This window comes from Mesoplodon densirostris, chromosome 9 (genome assembly GCF_025265405.1).
Source record: "Mesoplodon densirostris isolate mMesDen1 chromosome 9, mMesDen1 primary haplotype, whole genome shotgun sequence".
NCBI lineage: Eukaryota > Metazoa > Chordata > Mammalia > Artiodactyla > Ziphiidae > Mesoplodon > Mesoplodon densirostris.
In genome coordinates this window covers 18,418,103-18,439,444 of record NC_082669.1, presented here as the reverse complement: position 1 = coordinate 18,439,444, position 21,342 = coordinate 18,418,103, and the positions used below count along the sequence as shown (strand labels likewise).

The 21,342-nt window shown below is 38.1% G+C and overlaps 1 protein-coding gene across 1 annotated transcript; it reads left to right on the top strand.

Moving 5' to 3' along the window:
- Window positions 1-8,342: 8,342 nt before the first annotated feature.
- CCDC71L (coiled-coil domain containing 71 like) lies at window positions 8,343-12,816 on the top strand. Its single transcript, XM_060108631.1, has one exon. The coding sequence runs from the start codon at window positions 8,622-8,624 to the stop codon at window positions 9,327-9,329; it is 708 nt and encodes a 235-aa protein (XP_059964614.1). The 5' UTR covers window positions 8,343-8,621; the 3' UTR covers window positions 9,330-12,816.
- The last annotated feature ends 8,526 nt before the right edge of the window (window positions 12,817-21,342 follow it).

Here is a 21,342-nt window from a genome sequence, read left to right as displayed (position 1 = left end):
AGGTTTGCAACCCCTGACCAAGGCTATAGTCCTGTAACAAAATAGGAATTAGTCTTATACAAGATCTTGGGAGAATCCATGTCCTGTCACTGAAAAATAATCCTATAGCTCAAAGTTAAGAAAGTTTCTGATTGTCTTTTTCTTGGTTTTCATGGTATATTACTTAAATTCATGTGGTAAAACATCTTACTCAGAGGCTGGCACTGTGTTGAATAAAAAATAACACCCTCTCCTCCTCCCCCATTTTATACTGAGAGACAAATTGTTAGACTAAATAAATGTAATTTTGGGTAAATGAAAGAGTCATCATTACTACAAAGTAAAGCAAAATAATGATTATAAAATACCAGTAAAAAAACTTATTGAAAAGGTAGTCATGCTGTAGGTCCAGATATTATCTTGAAAGTTACATAAAGGCCCTGGCTTGATTCTGCTCTAGCTCTTAGTTACATAAAATTTTCTCTGGTTCTACACAGAAACCCATTTCCTGCTTTGCTCCAAGTTCTGTCTGAACATTAGTAGAAATCCAGGCATTCTGTTAGATTTATATGGCATTCCAATAGAGAGAAGTGAAAATGTCCTGAATCTAAGTTAGACATCCTCTCTTCACTTGCATCCAAGCCACCATATCTGTGCGCCGTGACACATGGGTGCTATATCCATCCACACATTCAGGACCTTGGGATGCCCTTTGGAAGCCTGAGGCGCTGGAGAGTTTGTACAGCTCTTCCTCTTTTCTACCATTCTCTATAATCTCAAATCACAATAACACTAAATTGCTAACTAAGAGTCAGGAAACCTAACAGAATTCTGATTCTTTTTTTTCCCCATGAGGCTACTTTGATGCTTTCTTGGGAAATAGTAAGTGCCAGACTCTTTCTCAATAAACATTCCCATTTAAAGATTACCTCACATATACTGGCACTGTAGAAGGTATTGGAGATGCAAAGATAAATAAGAAAATATCTGCCTTCCAGGATTTACAGGAAGTTATTTACAGGAACACACTAACCTTACAAGATATTTTTCTATTTTTGGAAGGCTTTAGTGATTAGAAAGTTTGCTTTATTTGCATAGTCATGGCAATGTAAATGCCAGATACAGATTTAGCAAAAATATGTGATATAAATATGTTGAGGTAGGGCAAAGAAGAATCCACATCTGGCATAGCAAGAAATACACGAAAAATATTTAAAACTGAAGAATCAAGCAATAGCAGTATAAGCATGTTATTTCGAAACATGGACAGGAGAAATGCCAGAAGTGTTGAAAATGATTGCTTCTGGGAAATGAAAATCAAAGAGTGAATTTTCTTTTCCAAAATCTGCTTCTTAAAAATGAGCACTCACTCTTTAAATCCCTAATTGCCCCCCCAGATGCTGGTATTTGTGAGCAGAAGAAAATTAAGGTAACTGGACTTTTTTTCGTGATTATTTCATGATGTATGAAAATATCGAATGACTATGCTGTACACCTGAAACTAATATAATATTGTATGTCAAGTATAACAATAATTTTTTTTAAAAAGTGTTGTAGGTCAGGAGTTAGTAAACTTTTTCTGTAAAGAGCCACACAGTAAATATTTAATGCTTTGCAGGCCATACAGCCCCGTTGACACTGGTCAGCTCTGCCATTATAGTGGGAAAGCAGACATAGACAATACAGATGAGTGTAGCTGTCTTCAACAATATTTTATTTACAAAAACAGGCCATAGGCTGGATTCAATCCATGATCATAGTTTACTGACCCTACCATGGAGCTAGGGCCACTGCATAAAGTTGAACAATCTGTGCACAAAAATAAGTGACCGAGGGGATAAGCGGGGTCTGAAATGCAGCTGTACTCCCTTTGCCATATTCTGTACCAAAGTGTGACAATCTATTTGCCCAGAGACAGGAACACTTTTTTCTAATTCATTTGCCCAGTGGGAATGCTTTTTACTAAACATACAATAGCGCTCCATAACTAGTTGGTTCCCTGTTTAGAACCTTAGAGAACATGCAAATATTAAAATGTTTGCAAGTCCTTAATAATATCCTACATGAGACTTCTATTCTCCAAGGAAAACAATCCAAGCCATCTCTCCATTCTTCCCATGACCCAGTGTTGAGTCCCTTTCTCTTCCACATCATTCTTCTGGGGAATAGGCTCCCATGTGCCAATGTCCCAGGACTATACATAATACTCCAGGAATGGTCTGAAGAGTGCAGAGCAATAGTGATTATGACTGATACAGTTGTAGGATCACATAAGGTCTTGGGCAAATGTATTGGACTCATATTAAGCTTGCTACCAACTGAACCCTCTTGGTCTTTTAAACATGTGTTGCTATTAAGTGTAGTTCTTTTATGTTATACTTCTATGGTTGAGTTGACAGACTCCTGGTTTAGACTTTATACTTGCTTCTATGAAATTACATTTTTAAAGAATTGGTTCACTGTTTTAGATGGTTTAGAAGGAGGTATCAGCTCTCTCCTATCTCTCCATGGAATCTCTAAGTTTGATAAGCCCACCCACCACTCATCATCTTATCTAAAGCACAGATCAAAATGTTGAAAATGGTAAAAGACAGAGCATAGGAAATTGCTTGTTCGCATCCTAAACAGAAACTTGTAATTTAAAGCAAGGTATATGCCTACATAAGTGCAATTATAAGAAACTACCCTTTAAAGAAAACACCGCCACTGCAGATCTTAATTCCAGAGTTCAACGAATATATACAAGATATGTCATAAAAGAATTATTTTAATGGCACACTAGACAAATATATTTTCTTTTAAGTGTTTACCACCAAGAGACCACAATAAATAATTGTGAGAGACCATGAAGGGATAATTCAAATAACAGTAAATATAAGTTAAGAAGTGTAAGAGAAGATGTTCACTCTCACTAGTAATAGAAGAAATGCAAGTTGAATAATAATTAATAACTAAGACAGGCAAAAATGCTTAAAATATATAAAACAATTCTGGAAAGGTTGGGGTGAAACACATACTCATATTGCTGGAAGTATTGTAACTTGGTTGTGATCTTCTTAGAAATCAATATAACAATATGTATTAAGAAGTCTCAAATTTTTTCTTACTTCTTGATCAAGGAAATTTATCCTAGGGAAGTAATGAAAAGAAGAAAAAAATGCTGAAGGGGTGCATTTGAACATTGTTTATAATCCTGAAAAACTGAAAACAGTCTCCTTATGGCCTAAATATTCCACAAATATTATATTTGAACATCTTGGTAGAAGAAATATTATATTATGATGAAGAAGTAAAAGTATGGTGTATTAAGATTGTGTAAAAATACAAAGGAATATTTATATGTTAAGTGAAGAAAACTATGACATATAAAATTAGAACTAATGAAACATGAAAATAGATATTTGAATATGGATATTATGGAGTGGGTTTTTTATTTACATTTAAAAAATCAATGTTAATGTAATATCGTTTTCACAATAAACGTATTTTATGTTAGTTTACTACCATATAAAATATATCCTACTGTCTGATTAGTTTGAAAAATCATTGGTGGGGACAGTGCAATAAAAGCTGGAAAACCCGTTTGGGAGAGGATCCTTAATTCTCTTTATCTGTATAGGAGGGAAGAGTCACTGAGCTACAGTCTAGATACTAAACAGAGAGTGGGAGTAGGTTGATGAGATAGTGGAAATATCTTCCTAGCCACAATTTTGGGAAAACAGTTCCAGTAAATCTAGCTACAAATCTTCAAAACTAAGAGTTAAGTAACTTAAATGGAAATATTTTACAAATGACATAACCCTGTGGTCTTTTGGTCTTTTCTTGTCCAACATATTTTTGTAAATTAATAGTGTTTTGCTTGAGACAGTGATTATTTATTACGAGCTTCTGCTTGAATGTGGGGGAATTTCTCAGGAAATATTTTGAAATCTAAAATAATTTTGGCAAAATCTCTAACACTGGTAGTCAATGGGGGCAGGTGCATAAGGGGGCGTCTATTGGGGGCGGTGTGCAGTGCATGTCACAGTCACCTGGGGTCTGTATCAGTTACGTTGTGTTTGGCTTCAAGTAACAGTAGTTTAAGTCATAGTGACATTTACTGATTCCTTAACTAGATACCCAGAGGCGGGCAGTCTCAGGGTTGGTGTGATGGTACAACAATGTCGTTGAAGATCTAGACTCTTTTATTCTCGTCCCCACCGCCCCATCCTCAACTTGAATTTCATCCTTGGGATTTTGCCGAGAGAACTGCTTCTTCACTGACCAGCAGAGATGAGATTTGTGGTTCCCTATTTGGTCTTATCTGACATCACCCCCAAAGGAGTGGTGGGGTGCCTAGTTATAGCCTGGTGAGGGTAAAAGCCATAGTGTTTTTGGGGGGTTGGTGGTGTTTTGCTGCAGTAGATCAATAATTTTCTAAAAGTTTCTGTCTTGCTAGGCTACTCCTTTCTTGGTCCTAAAGCTAGAGAGAACAAGGTTTTGTTGGCGCTTTTATGTCTTTTATGTCTGTTGGCATTTCTTGGTTGCTGGCTTCTCCAGCGCTCAGTCTGAGATGTGTGCAGAAAAGAGAAAAAAAGAGAATGCAGGGAACTCACTGCTGTGTTGTTCTTTGGGTTCTGAGATCCTTAGCCTGTCTGCTTTCTCTTCTCCCTTCTTCAGTCTTCTTATGTTCATTTTATATATAATGTCCAGGGTTTTAAATTGAAAGTAGCAAGACGAATAGGAAAGGTACAGGTATTTCATCTTCCTAGAAGTGGAAGTTCTGGCCTCTCAGTTTAAGTGTGTATTTTGTGTATTTTACATTAAGCATTTTTAGAGCATATCAGAGCTTTGAGATAACTTTTATAGAAAGATCTAAATTACTTTATAATGATTCTAATGAAAAGGCTGAAATTGATGAATCATGTCCTATGTAATTTCACTTGAACTAAAAATTAATGCTATCTCCTTGGATTAAATACAAGAAAGTTAGAAACAACTCTGGATTAACAGTTGGAGACCTAGGTTCTGGTTCAGAGTATTCTACCATTCATCTGTGTGAACTTGGGCATATCTCTTGGCATCTCAATATTCTCATCTGAACTAAGAATGTTGGACTCATTACATGATCTCTAAATTTCCTTCTCGCTCTAACATTTTGATTTTCCCCTCATCAATCTATTACTTAAAAAAAAATCTATAGACTCCCACTGTAATATAGGATTTGAAATACACAGGTTAAACCAAGTAAAATCCTCAATTAGATAAGACAAATAAAGATAACTATTATTTATTGGATGCCTGCTGTGATCTGGGCACTCTAGTAAAAGTTTTACTAATGTTCACTCATCCAATCCTTAAAACAATCTATTGTAGTAGAGATTATGCCCATTTTATAGATGAGGAGATAGGCTCAGAAAGATAAAAAATGTATCTAAGGATATTTTGTTAGAAAGATCTGTTTGATTCCAAGTCTGTTTGATTCCAGAGTGGATGCTCCCAGCCACTTACAGATACTTTTTTATTTTTTGGCCACTTTGCAAGAAGCAAATTATTTCATAAAAGTGGAATCTTAAAGCACAAGTTCTGGATAGCTAAGAGATATATGTTATTTTCAATTTCTCCAATCACTGCTTGGTTTCATTCTTAAACTACAGAAATTATAAATTCAGAAAATATACACATAGAGGTAGTTTTTTGTTGTTTATTCTTATTATCCACTACTTATCAGATATATAGGAAGCATCGTTCTCCTTGAGAGGTAAAGGAATAAACTCAGCATTTTAAACAGTGTTTCCTCAAGAACAAAATTTCAATTTGCCAACTTTCCAAAAACCTTATAGTGTCTTAGGAGTGTCCCAGGAACTAGAAGAAATATATTATCTTTATGTGTAAATTTTACTCACTTATGGAGAATGGATAAGAAACATTTGTAGGACTATTTAAGCTAATCAAAAGGTAGAGATCAAGAAGAAATGTAAAAATAAGAAACAGTGAAAACAGAAGAATAGAGAAATCAAACAATGCCAAATTTAAAATTATACAATAATTTAAGTAGTTTGACATGATATTAATTCCTAAAAATATTTCATAAAGATATTGTTTGGTTTTAAGTAAATTAAATGAGTATGTATTATAAAATGAACTTTTGAACGCTCTGCAATTTGTTGAGACCTTATGTTTTCTTAGAATAAGAATGGTCTTATAAAAAGATTCATCCTTTTAACTGAAATCAATTCACTAAGTTTGTGTAGATGCCTGGTATGTATTTATGTGGCAAAAGACCCTAAACATTTCCATAGTTAAGAACCCTAAGTACTTATCATATGATTAACATGGAAGGGAGGAAATAATATGAGAAGCCAGAAGTACATAAATCCTTCTTTTACCCTTTTCTTTCACTATGAAGTCCCCTTACTACTCTGCTGGCTTACTCTGTGAGATTTTCTATGTCTATCTTGCAGGGGCATTCCAATGGAAGTTATACAAATTTCACATTCGTGTGTGTTCCCAGAATTACCCAGAGAACTAATTGTGATATAAAGAGTTATTGTAATGACATTTCTTTATAAGGACTTAGGAAGCTGGTAACTGGCTCCATAATCTTGTCCTGAGATCAGGGTGTGCTTTTCTAGGAAAATGATTTTCTCTTCAGAAAGTTACCATGATTTTGGTAAGTTGAAAACTGGTCTCCTGGTAGGATGTTTGGTTTTTACCATAAACCCAGTGTGTGAAGACTGTGCTCTGGTGTAGAGAAGCAACTTTCAAAATATTTTAATTTTATTTATTGTTCATTTTATTTACTTTATTCCTTTGTTTTGAAACTAAACGAACAAAATCTGGTTCTAAGAAAATATCTGTAAGTCCAATACAGGGCAGATAAAAACTGCTCAATTCTGGGAGGAGTGGAAGTGGAAATACTCCATCCCTTAGTCACTCCACTCTTGCATAAAGCATTTTCTATTTAACCTCTTTGAGTCTGAGCAGTACAATTTGAAAAACCTCCAGTGAAATATAAAGATCACTAGATTAGAAATCCAAAGACCTAAACTATAGTCCTAGTCCTGCTATCAAGAAGTTGTATTACTGAACCTCTGTGGGTCCAAATTTCCTCATCTGTGAAATAAGGAGATTGAACCTAGGTATCTTTCAGCTCAAATATTCGAGGGAACCATTAGCAGCTATGTGCAAATCACAAAACTCTGCTTTATTAGTTCTCTACTGCAAATAAGGTGCTCACTGAAGGGTAAAATTTGCATGCCTACCTCAAAGTTCTAAGTATTAGGAGATTTTTTTAACCTTAAAACTTTAATGGAGTTAAGAGAAAACTGCAGTGTAAAATATGAAAAATAAAATTGTCCTGTTCTTAGCGATTTCAATGTATCTTTCTTTCTCACATCATTTTAAATTATCAGTGGTATTTCATCGATTCACTCAACAAACATAGAGTGCCCACTATCTGACAGGTGCTGAACTAAGTACTGAGGATTGAAAAGATGACTGAAGACTGTCCATTACTCTATAAACCTTCATAATCCCCTCCTCTCAAATACAAAAGGTGATGGGTTCTTAACAATGTGTTCTTTTCAGCAGAACCTTTTTGATTGTGAAGCTGCATCCTTTCTCAATGATAGAGATGGTGCTGCAAAGGGACATATTAAAACTAAATGAAAAGTGAAGTGCATTCTTTAAAAAACAATTATATATTCAAAAATGCTGTTTTCCAGAAGGAGAATGGCTTTGTTGTAATGGATCTTTGATCAACTTGAGCAGAGTATTTAGTTCTACGGGTATAAAAGGCTTTGCTTTCCCGATAAGCAGAGTATCTCTTAAAGGTGAAGATGGTTCCATTGTCTAGAAGGAGACAATGCCATTGATGCCGTCCATATTACCTGAATGATTCTGGATTACTAGTGTTGTTTGACATGGATTGGGGTCAAAAGCGGGAAGAGCTGGATGAAGATGCAAAAGAGGCCTCTGAAGGTTTAGAAGGGAATGGTGAAAGGCCCATTCCCCCTGGACTTAGACCCAAATTCCCTTTCTGTGATACAAACCACAGCCTTTGGGCACATCTCTCTTTGTTATTCAGACTGGTAGACCTCCAAGCTCAGTCTTCAAATGCACACCCACTCACTCCGAGAGTGACTCTCCCCAAGGTGGAGCTGATGTCCACCCCTTACTCTAGACAAGGCACCCTCCCCATACACCCACCTAACTGTTGACTCGCGTTCAAGGGCCACCACCATCACCCACCCCAGCACCATCTACCAGGAACTGGCCTCTCCCCCATTAGTCCCCGCCCCTCTTCTGAGAGCACCCAATGGGTGGAGTCGGGGCTGCGGTGGGAGGGGCCTGAGGCGGGCACATTTAAAGAAAGGCAGAGGGCGAAAGGAGGCAAGAGAGAAGAAAGAGAAACCAGGGGGGCGAGGCGCCGTCCAATGACAAAGCCCAGGGGTGGGCGCCGGCCGCCATCTTGTGCCGGTCAGCAGGATCTTCACTCGCGTCCTCCGCCCTCGGAGGGGGAGGGGCGGCGGCGGCGAGAAAAGTAGCTAGAGACGCGCCGGGCGGGAGGCGCCAGCCGCTGCTGCTGCCGCGGAGCCGAAGGCGGGCGGGGACGGCGGCGGCGGGACCCGGCGAGCGCGGGCGGCCCCGAGCGGCCTCCGATGCGGCGCAGCGTGAAGAGGCGGCGGCGCCGGTCCCCGGCCGCCCCGGCCGCGGCCGCCTGGGGCGTCGGCTTTAGGGCGGGAGGAGGGGCCGCGCTGGAGGCGCGGGAGGAGAAGGTGGTGTATTCGCGGTCGCAACTCTCGCTGGCCGACAGCACCAAGGCGCTGGGCGACGCCTTCAAGCTGTTCATGCCACGCAGCACGGAGTTCATGAGCTCGGAAGCGGAGCTCTGGAGCTTCCTCTGCAGCTTCAAGCACCAGTTCTCCCCGCATATCCTGCGCAGCAAGGACGTCTACGGCTACTCTTCCTGCCGGGCCCTGGTCCCCGATCCCCCGGGACCCCATGCCGCCCGCGGCCCGACGCGCAGGCCGATCTCGAGCGCGGCGGCCAGGAGGAGGCGCCGCGGAGCCCGGGCGCCCGCCGCCCGCCGGAGGAAGCCCCCGCCGCCGCCGCCGCCGCCGGCGGACCCCGGGGAGAGCCTCCCGGCCAAGCCCGCGGCGCCCGAGCCCTGCTTCGGGGGCCGCACCCTGGAGGAGATCTGGAGGGCGGCCACCCCGACGCTGACCATCTTCCCCACCATCCGCGTCGGCGACGACGTGTGGGGCGAGCGCAGCCTGGCGGCGGCGCGGCGTAAGGCGCACCAAGTCCTGCGAGTGAACCTGGAACCCGTGGTGAGGCTCCGCCGCTTCCCGGTGCCTCGGGCGTGAGACGCGCCCCGCGTCGCCCTCCCAGCCGGCGACGGAGCTTCCGCCCGGAGGGATGGACAAGTGTCAGTCGAGTGTTTACAGATCCGGCCTGGACCCCGTCCCCTCGTGCACTTTACGGGCGAAGAAGTCACCGGCTGGTGTTCCCGGCCCCGCGCCCCGGGCTCGCGGCGGCGCCGCCGTCTGGGACTCCGGGGCAGGTGCGCCCTCCGCCCCTTCCCGGCTCGTGGCTGCGGAGGAGGAGGCCGTCGGACCCGTGGGGGAGGGCCCTTTGCTTCCGTACCCCGGACTGAGACGTCTCCAGGACTGGAGGGGCAAATCCGTTTTCTCCCTTTGGACTCTACCTCACTGGTCTGGAAGTCCTCCGAAGAAGTTATTTTTTCCAAAGGAATTTGGTTTCATGCTTGTGTAATAACGCCAGAATCGACTTGCTTTTCACTCCGCTCTTCTACCCCCACCCCCGTTTTTGTTTTTGACTGCCACCCCTCTTGCTGGACGAAAGATCGAACCTGTTTTGTGCTGTTGCACCCGTTTGTGCTCAGGGTATTCTGAATCCCACTCGTTTCCTAATTTTAACCGGATTCCAAAGCTTTGACCAAGGATATTTTTCTAAGAGATTCAAGCTTATGACTGTTAATAGTGCAAGGATTTGTATGCTGTGAATTCCATGGGCTCAGTGATTGCAAACAAAGAGATGCAAACTACAACTGTTGAAACATTTTTGAGGTGTTTCTAAAGATTTTATATTGAGATTTAATGTTTATATTTGCTGAGCTCCTAAAGAAAATGGTTGAAACTCATATAAAGTTCTGCTTAGGAAAAGTTGAGTTGTTAAATTCTTTTTGATTAAATAAAAATTAAAGTGCATTGAAACCACATGGCTTGTGATAAAGAAAAAAAGAGTTATAAAGAACTGGTGTTGGTTAAAGAGATGGATGGAATCCTGTTGGAAATGATTTGGTCTCCTTGTACTGGTCTAACATACAAATCCAGGTATAGTTCAAGGATAACCTATTTTAAATTGGGAATCGCACAGGAGAAATAAATGTGTGTAAACCTTGTGATTAAAATGATAAACAGAATACCCATTAGAATTCTCAGAACTATTAGTGATTTCGAGGGGGTGGGGACATTTCTTGGTATCATATAACTGGTTGAAGTTACTTTGGGCAAAATAGGTCTCTCTTTACTTTTTGTTGTTGGATAGCAAGAAATGTCCAAACTAATATCCATCACTTTTATATACATCATGACAATTAAGTGTCTTTTTTGCTCCACGAGTTTCCTTTTTTATCTTAATTCCATTCATAATTATGTTTGCAGTTACCGGTCTTTTTGTTGACAGCTGAAGACCACAGGAATCGAACAGGCAAGTCACACAGAGTACTGACCCTTCTTTTACACTTTTATGATAGCATTTATATCATACGGCCTGGTGTGGAATTCTTGATTATCCAAGTGCCTTTGGTCATTGGTGGCAGCAAGACTTAATGGTTTTTAGCCGGTTGTGCCACAGCTAGATTTTACTGCAATAGCTAAAGGGTCAAGTGGTGTTTTTGTACCACTGTTTTTCAAATTTAAGTATTCTGCTATGGAACGATTCATACTGGCTGGAACTCGACATATGAAATCCTCAATATTAAGGTTTATCTCTGCTTGGCAGCTTCGTAGGAGAATAATAAGAGTTGAAGTTTTGACTCTTGTGTTCTTAGAATTCAAATGGCATAGCTTTCTGGATTGAGTTTTTCAAGTTGAATAGTCCGTAAGTAGGAGTTTTGTGACTTTAATTTCAGTGTTCTTGTTTTGTAGAAAACAGAAAATTATATATATATATATATATATATATATATATATATATATATATATGACTTGATGCCAGTTTCCCAGTATGCTTCATATTCTTTTATTCACTACTTAATAATAACGCGTTGTTACAAACACTGTCACATGAGTAAATAAAAGTGAATCATCACTTAGTTGATGGAGAGTGTTAAATTTTATTTGTGTGATAGGAAGCTTATATATATTCTTTTGGTTATTAGCTTATTGCCAGTTGTATTTCAGATACATAGGGTTTCCCCTCCCACCCCCAAATTGTTAAAACTTTTTAGCTAACTGGCCCCTGAGGAAAAAATATGTATTGGTACCACTCACTATTGTATATATTTTTATAATAATTAAAAAATAAATTCAGTGGCCATATTAGAATGTAATTTTAACGTACAGTTTATCTAGATAGTTTCCCAGAGGATTATGAAATTAGACTTAGCTGGGAGGATAACTGCTCAGCTCAAAACTGAAACAGCCATTGACAACCATGCATTTATTTTAACTGAGATTCTTAACATTTTTTCCTCATGCCTTGTTACTTTAGTGCACTTGAACTAGCAAAAATGCTTCTTTGGATTATCTGGGCTGTCTGATTTCAGTTTGGATCTGATTGTCCATCTTGAATTCAGTATGTTATTTATCTGGTCTATTTAAAAATCATGCCATTTCTAGTTTGTGAAATAAGATGTCAAAAAATCTTTACTTCTGCCAACTGTTCTTTAGCAAAGCCTATGTTACAGCTTCTAAAACGTGAAGAAACAACTAATAGAGTTGGTTAGTATATTAACAGGAAAGTGAAAGTATTTTATGGGTACATTGGGCAGAATGAGAAGAGGAACTTGGCAAGGTGGCCTTTATGGTGAGGCATCCATTTCCTGTCCTCTAAGTCTGTAGCTTAGCTTGTATATAGTTTTTTAAAAGAAAACTCATGATTTTATTCATTCTCTTATAAGATTATCTTATATCTCATACGGCGCAAGTAGAGGGGGAAGCTAGGAGGAAGTTGATCACCTTGCTATGCTTTTAATTCATTTTTAACTTTTGAGTGCCTAAATGTGGTGACTGGCATCTCCACTAACCTTTGGGGATTCCTGATGTCATTTTTTATCCTCCTTCCTGTCAACCAGCAACTTATTTTTCCTTCCAGAAACCAGGAATGTCATGATCGTTGAGGGCAAGCTCCGTTGTTGATAGTGCAAAGTGTTGCTGTTGTGGTGTGTATTTATTTTGTTGGAGTTCGAGTACCCCATTGGACACGTGTAACTAAGCTGGTGGCTGACACTTATTGATTTGCTACGTGCACATGATAGTACTATTTTTCTGAAAACTCTTCAATAAAGAAACATGAAAAATATTTGAATACAAAAAAAAATCAATTTTGAACTGAAAGCTTTTTGTTTTAAGCGTTGCCACAGCACTCTTTAAATTGGTGGTTTTTAGTGGACGTATATGCATAATATTGACTTTATTATAATACTTTATTGGTGTGTTTTGAAACATTTTCTGATAGACTGTTATGTCTTAAGTGCAGTAGAAGGCAATTGTTTGTAATGGAACCGAATTGTTTCCTCGGACAGTTTGATGTGCATATGATTAAGATTTACAATCTGGTTGTACTTTGCTTTTTAACTTATTAACTGTAAATAAATTTTAGAGAATACACAGTGACTGGTTTTTCTAATGATGTTGAAAGTTTTTGAAATGGGATTTTATGTTTGCATGTGAGTTGGAAAACATCATAATTAACAGTGCGATCAATTTTGACTTTTTGTGAGTGTGTGTGTGAACTTGAGATCTGTGTTTTGTGCTGTCTTGGGACTCTATGTGACATCAACTCTTGAATGACCTAGTGAATCTCCAGAATAGTACTTCATGGCCAATCCCAAGTCGTTACCAAGTTTGCCAACAAAAAGGACTTTAAAAATGCATCAACATTCAGTTTTGAGCCCTAGCCCCATGTCCTCCTGTGTTGGTGATGAAAAGTCTAAAGCTCACATTCTTTCATGCTAGGAAAGGAAGTCCAAGTGCTTCATGTGAGTAGCAGCAGTAACGTCTGTTCCACAGAATGAGTAAAGCCAGAATTTTCATTACAGTCTAGAAGGTAGGAGTGGAGTAGCAAGGGCAGGATTCATAGTACTACTATGTGGCCTGAAGGTCCTATCAATAATTAGAGGCAGCAATAGTGTAATAACTGAATTCCAGTGCCTGGAATGGAATTAAGTTTTCACCACTCATAAGCATTAGAACTTGAGGTAAGTTATGTAAACTGTCTGTGCTTTAGCTTCCTCAAGTATCAAATGTGGTTAGTAAAAGAAGTGATGAGGCTACTGAAAGGGCTAAAGGGGATGTAAATGGTAGACACATAGAAAATACTTAATAAATGCTATTAATTGGAGGCGTGTGCTGAGAATACAAATGCTGAGAGTGGGGTCCTCTGGGAATTTAGCATCCTGAGAATAGAGTGTGGTCTGGGAAAGCGAAAAGACGAATTAAGAGATGGTAATTTGTAGGTGAATTAAATCGAAGACAGAGAAATCTCGAAATGTTTTTAGCCTGTTGACAAACCGGCAGGAGGTTGGAGTAAGTTGATTTAAAAAAGTTTTTACTGTTGGAGTTTTAGGCTTTCTTAAAATTTGGGGGTCTCTTTTATCATCGTGGTATCTCTGAAAGATATTTAAAATGTACTGTTACATGTTTTAAACTATCTGAGAATTTATAAAAGTAATAGATTACTATTGTTGATCCCATAACTTGCCAGATTTCCACACTAAGTTTTCCCTTGGTGTAAGTGCAGGAAGGGTTGCTTGGGAACCATATTAATTTGCATGTACAGACTAAATTAGAATTAATTTCTGTGAAGTTTGTACTTCCGGTGTTCAAGGAAACAAATGAGTGTGACAGTTATGTTTGAACAGCAGAAAATTATTACTAAAAGTAAAACAATCTTCATCTTTGAAGCAGTGACACACTTATTTTCAGATTTTGGGTCTAAAGCCTGTAGTTTAGTTCTAATTCCTCTTAGCACAGAGAATAACAGAGCATATTCTAACTTGGTGAGCAAGCTGAGGTTTCAGTGTCTAAAGATGACACAAAAGAATTTCATTAGATGGAAGTTATCCCATAGTAAGAAGCTCAAAATGGAGCCTGATTGCCGATTTGATTTCACAAGAGCGATGACTTCTCGCTGTCAATGCTCACTTGTCTTGGTAAATGTCACCCTAAACCATGATCTGTAACATGATAAGCATATCCAGAAACCAAGTGGAAGGTAACAATCATAACAACAGCAAACACTATGGCTAGCCCAGCAAGTTTGAATAAATATTCTGTTGGACTCAAAATTGGACTTCTTCTGCTTCTGAAAGTATTCATAGAAATGTTACACTGAGATTCTTCCAAGTACTGAAATTAACTGTAAAATGTATGTGTATATATAAAATATATATATATATATACTCGGATTTTTTTCAAGTACATATTCTGTGTTTAAATATTTAGTGGCGAGAGTATAGAAAAAAAGTGTGGCTTAGGGTACAAAACTCTCAGGTTAAAAATAAATTATTGATGCATAATACACATACTAAAAAGTACATATATTAAAAGTATAAGCACAGCTTGATACAATTTCATAAATTCAATATACTCGTGGAACTAGCACACAGATTGAAAAAACAGAATCTGGCCAGTACCCACAGAGGACTCCCTTATGCCCCTTTCAATCACTCCCCATCTCTCCTCCAAGATAATCTTTATTTTGACTTCTTACAGCATAGATAATTTTGCCTCTTTTTGGACTTCATATAAATGGAATTAAGTGCCACATGCCTAGCTTCTTTCACTCAAAATTATTTGTGAGATTCCTTCCTATTATTACATGTTGTTATAAATCATTTATTCTCGGTGGTGTATGGAATTCCATTGTGTGAAAATGTTTCTGCAACTCTTGTTGGGCATTTAGGTAGATTTCAGTTTAGGGCAATTATGCATAAAGCTTCAGTGCACATAGAGAACAAACATGTCCTGTGGTGAAATTTTTTTTTTTTTGGAATATTTGTCTAGGAGTGAATTTGCTGGGTCACACGCTATGCAAATTATCAGCTTTGTTGGACGCTGCCAGTTTTCTAAAGTGGTTATACCAATTTACATGAACTTTCATATTAGTGTTCTGGATACTTCATATCCTTGCCAACACTTGGTAGTTTTGGTCTTTTTCATTTCCTGGTGGGTAAACAGATTTTTTTAAAAATTAAAAACATTTTAACCCAAGTAATGTATACACAGTTAAAAAAAACACCTTAAAAAGCATGTGAGGGCTAAAAATAATAAGCCGTGCCTCACCCACAAACACCCCTTCCCTACATTTTTTTAAAAGTCAGGGTTTTTTTTTTAAAATAGGCTATTTTTTTAGGGCAGTTTTAGGTTTACAGGGAAATTCCATAGAAAGTACAGAATCCCCCCCCCCCCCAGTTTCTACAGTTATTAATATCTTGCATTAATATGAGTACATCTATTATAATTGATGGATGAACCAATTTTTAATTAAAAATTTTTAAATTAAATTTCTTTCTGCTGGTTCTATTGAGATGTAATTGACACATAGCACTGTATAAGCTTAAGGTGTATAGCAAAATGATTTGACTTACATACATCATGAAATGATTATCACAGTAAGTTTAGTGAACATTCATCATCTCTTAGAGATACAAAATTAAAGGAATAGAAAAAATTATTTTTTCCTTGTGATGAGAACGCTTAGGGTTTATTCTCTTAATAACTTTCGTATATAACATACAGCAGTGTTAATTATATTTATCACAGTGTACATTACATCCCTAGTAATAACGTAACTAGACGTTGGTACCTTTTGACTGCCTTTATCCAATTCCCCCTCCCTCCACCCCCACCTCTGGTAACCACAAATCTGATCTCTTTTTCTATGACTTTGTTTGTTTTTGAAGTATAATTGACCTACAACACTATGTTAGTTCCTATTACACACAGTGATTCAATATTTCTATACATTTCAAAATGATCACCATGATAAATCTAATTGCCATCTGTCACCATACAAAGATATTATATAATTATTGACTCTATTCCCCACACTGTACATTTCATACCTGTGACTTGTTCATTTTACAACTGGAATTTTGTACCTCTTAATCTCCCTCACCTATTTCTCCCTTCCACCCACTGCCCTCCCCCTGGCAACCACTTGTTTGTTCTCTGTATCTATAAGTCTCTTTCTATATTGTTATATTTGTTCACTTGTTTTATTTTTTAGATTTCAGAGATAAGTGAAATTGTATTTGTCTTTCTGTTTAACTTGTTTCACTTATCATATATCCTCTAAGGTATGTTGTCGCAAATGGAGAGATTTAATTCTTTTTCATAACTGAGTAATATTCCATTGTATGTCTATGTACATATATATATATACATATATGTATATATATACATATATATATGTATGTATATGTGTATATATATATATACCCCACTTACTTTATTCATCTATTGTTGGACACAGGCTACTTCCATATCTTGGGTATTGTAAATAATGCAACAATGAACATAGGGGTGCATATATTTTTTCTGATTAGTGTTTTTGTTTTCTTTGGATAAATAGTCAAGAGTAGAATTGCTGGATCATGTGGTAGTTCTGTATTTAATTTTTTGAGAATATCCATATTGTTTTCCATAGCAGCTGCACCAATTTACATTCCCACCAAGAGTACACCTTTTCTCCACATCATCACCAACTCTTGTTATTTGTTGTCTTTTTGATAATAGCCATTCTGACAGGTGTGAGGTGATAGCTCATTGTGGTTTTGATTTGTATTTCCCTGTTGATGGTCATGTTGAGCATCTTTTCATGTGCCTGTTGGCCATCTCTGTGTTTTTGGAAAAATGTCTAGGTTCTCTGCCCATTTTTTAATTGTTTTTTTTTTAATGTTGAGTTGCATGAGTTCTTTACATATTTTGTATATTAACCCCTTATTGGATGTATTGTTTGCAAATACCTTCTCCCATTCAGTAAGCGGCCTTTTCATTTTGTTGATACTTTTTCACTGTGCAAAAGTTTTTAGTTTGATGTAGTCCCATTTGTTTTTTTAGCTTTTGTTGCCCTTGCCTGAGGAGACATATCCAAAAAAATATTACTAAGACTGATGTCAAAGAGCATACTACCTATGTTATCTTCTATAAATTTTATGGTTTCAGGTCTTACATTTAAGTCTTTAAACTATTTGAATTTATTTTTGTATATGGTGTGAGAAACCAGTCCAGTTTGATTCTTTTCATGTAGCTGTCCAGTTTTCCCAGTGACATTTATTAAAGAAGCTGCCTTTCCCTCGTTGTATTTTCTTGCCTCCTTTGTCATAGATTAATTGCCCATTTAAGTGTGGGTACATTTCTGGGCTCTCCAGTTTGTTCCATAGATGTATGTGTCAGGTTTTTTTGTTCTTTTTTTGCCAGTACCATACCATGTGATTACTGTAGCATTGTAGTATAGTTTGCAATCAGGGAGCACGATACCGCCAGCTTTGTTCTTCTTTCTCCAGATTGTTTTGACTATTCAGAGTCTTTTGGGTTTCCATACAAACTTTAGAATTATTTGTTCTAGTTCTGTGAAAAATGCCATTAATATTTTGGTAGGGGTTTCTCTGAATCTGTAGATTGCTTTGGGTAGTATGGTCATTTTAACAATTTTAATCCTTCCAATCCTTGAACACAGTAGAGCTTTCCGTCTGTGCCATCTTCAATTTATTTAATCAATGTCTTATAGTTTTCTGAGTACAGGTGTTTTGCCTCCTTAATTGGATTTATTCCTAGGTATTTTATTCTTCTTGGTGCGATTGTAAATGGGATTGTTTCTTAATTTCTCTTTCTGATAGTTTGTTGTTAGTATATAGAAATGCAACAGATTTCTATATATTAATTTTGTATCCTGCAACTTTGCCAAATTCATTGATGAGCTCTGGTAGTTTACTGGTGTTGTCTTTAGGATTTTCTAAGTATAGTATTATGTCGTCTGCAAACCGTGATAGTTTTACTTCTTTCTTTCCAATTTGGGGTCCTTCTATTTCTTTTTCTTGTCTCATTGCTGTGGCTAGGACTGGATGAGCCATTACTGACATTTTATTACTAACTAACACTAGGGTTCACTTTTTCTGTTGCACAGTTTCATATGTTTTGACAAATGCATAATGTCATGTATCCACCATTAGAGTATCATACAGAATAGTTTCACTGCCCTAAAAAGGCACTGTGCTCCACATAGGCATTACTTCCTCTCTCCCCCTGAATGCTTGGCAACCACTGTTTGTTTTGTTTTGTTTTGTTTTTTACTGTTTCTATAGTTTTGCCTTTTTCAGAATGTCATATAATTGGAATAATAAAGTACATAGCTTTGTCAGATTGCTTTCTTTCAGTTTGAAATGTGTATTTAAGTTTCCTTCATGTCTTTTAGATAGCTTCCACCTTCCTTCCTACCCTCCCTCCCTTCTTTTTTTTTTCACTGATGGAGTTTATTTTTAAAAACAGATTTAGGTTTACAGAAAAATTGACTGGAAAGTACAGGGCGTTTCCATGTACCTCTCCATCCCTGCCACCACACACACACACACACACACACACACACACACACACACACACACACACACAGTTTCCCCTGTTATTAACATCTTGCATTAGTGTGGTGCATTTGTTACAGTTTATCAGGCAATATTGATACTACTAAAGTCCCTAGTTTATCTTAGAGTTTATTTTTTGTTTTGTATAGTTTTATAATTTTTACAAATATATAATGCCATGCATTCACCATTGCCATAAAGTAGTTTCACTGCCCCTATATTCCATTTATTCATCTCTCTCTTTCTCCCCTGAGTCCTTGGCAACCACAGGTCTTTTACTGACTCAATAGTTTGAGGCAACAGTTTGAACTGTTTCAGGTTTTTATTCTTTTGTTTGTTATCTTCATAATTCTAGATAATATACTGTAGCACTGTTTATTGATTTATCAGTTTTAGGTACCATCTACTGACTTGCTATATGAAGATGAGATGTAGTTCCCTTATACCACCTTTCTTCTCTCTGCTCTCCTCCAAGTATACTTATATTGCTGAATTCCTATCTTTATTACGTTTCAGTCAGGGTCCAGCCAGAAAATTATTCACTATAGGTATTTTAAATAGTTTCATAGGTGATGGGAGATCCCAGGAGCCAAAAAAATAATGATGACCAGGAATTAGTCTCATCAGAAAGTGTTTCTACCCCAGGACTAGAGAAACACAGAACTGTGCCTAGTAGGAGCAGAGATCACAGGAGAAGGGGCTGCCCAGAAGGGAGATAGAATCTGGGCTTATACTTCCCTTCCTTTCTGCAGTCAAGCTACTGTTGGTCAAACCACTCTGGAAGCCAGCTGGCAAAGAACCTAGGAAATGTAGTTTGTAGGAGAAATGCAGAAACCGGATCTGAGGGCATAAAGGCATAATGGATGAAGTTCATAAGTGTATTAGTCAGGGTTCTACAAAGAAACAGTATCAGTAGGAACTGGCTCCCATGCTTAGGAAGGCTGAGAAGTCCAGACCAAGGAAAACCAATGGTATAGTTCTGGTCTGAGTCTGAAGGCCTGAGGAGCAGGAGAGCTGATGGTGTAAGTTCCATTTCAAGTCTGAGTCTGAAGGCCTGAGAAGACCAGTACCTTGAAGACAGTCAGGCAGAGAGAGTGAATTCTTTCTTACTCAGTCTTTTAGTCTGCTCAAGCCTTCAACAGATTAGATTGCCTCTGACATTTGGGAGGGCAATCTGCTTTACTCAGTCTACTGATTCAAATGTTAATCTTATCCAGAAACATCATCACAGACATACTGGAAATAATGTTTAACCAAATATCTGGGCACCCTGTGGCCCAGCCAAGTTGAAACATAAAATTAACCATCACATTCTGTAATTTTAAACTAGATACTTGTCTCTTTTGCTTGTTTTATCAATTTTCACTTCCTACATTGTAAGATGAATGTCTCCCTCATCCTTTCTGCATTTTTTATTTCTCTTCCACCTACTGTCAGCTTTGTACTTTTATTTTGGCATTGCTGTTAATATTTTTATTCTTCCCTGCAATTGAGTCCTTTTAAAATTGTGAAAAGTTTGATTCTAAAAATTGAAAACCAAAAAATGGTTTATGTTCTTATGACTATGTAAATAGTATTCAAATCTTAGAATTACTGATCCTTCTTTGCAACACTTGGACCTATTGAATGAGGACATCCCTAGTATCAAGGCGAAATGGATTCTTTTTCTCTGTACTCCATCAATGCTTTAAACCATGCCACATTTGGGTTGGTTCATTCAGACTAAGACCATCTTATGGATATATATATTTTTTGGTCTCCAGGTTTTTTACATAAGAGATTTTTGTATTGACTTGGTCTGTTTCAGTGTCTAGGGTCTGGACTGTGCCAGGGAATGGATAACCTGGAGTTGCTCCCCCACCCCCCATGTTCACAGTGTACATTACACTCCAGGTGGCCCCCAACCCCACTACCATCATCAGTAGGGCTTCAAAAGAGGACTGCTATATGGCATTTAATTCACGTCAGTGGTATAAACACTGAGACATAATCCCTGCAACACCTTGCTTTCAGGTTGAAATAAGCAGATTTTGTTAGTAACCTTTAAAAAAGGTTACCCTTGAGCTTTAGCTCCACATAAACCAGGACTAAAAACACCTCATGGGGCCACTACAAATAAGTGAGCTAAAAAGGAACTGTACATATTTCATTAAATCTAAGACTATCAAGTGTATCATTTTAGTTTGTTAAAATGTGAAAAATGTCAATTAAGTTCTACATGCCAGTTTCTGGAAAAATGTGTATCTTAGAATCAACAAAACCTGCATGTAAAAGCATTAGCATTATACCCACAATGTCCCAACTACCTAAATAGTCATTCGCAAGCCAGGTTGCACTTCAAAACCACCTTAGAACACCTGCCTAGACCCCGTCCAAATATTCAAAAACTCCAGGGACTGGGGAGAAAGGGCCCAAGCACAGTACTTAGGAAATGCTCTCCAAACGATCCTATAGTTGGGAACTGCTTAAAGATATACAAAACTTTAGCTGCAACTAGAAAAGGAAAATTAAGATGAGAAGGCAGTTCTATAACTTTACTCAACAATAAGCAA

Excerpts from the sequence above, each read along its gene's own strand:
- CCDC71L (XM_060108631.1), top strand. The coding sequence starts at position 8,622 with ATGCGGCGCAGCGTGAAGAGGCGGCGGCGCCGGTCCCCGGCCGCCCCG.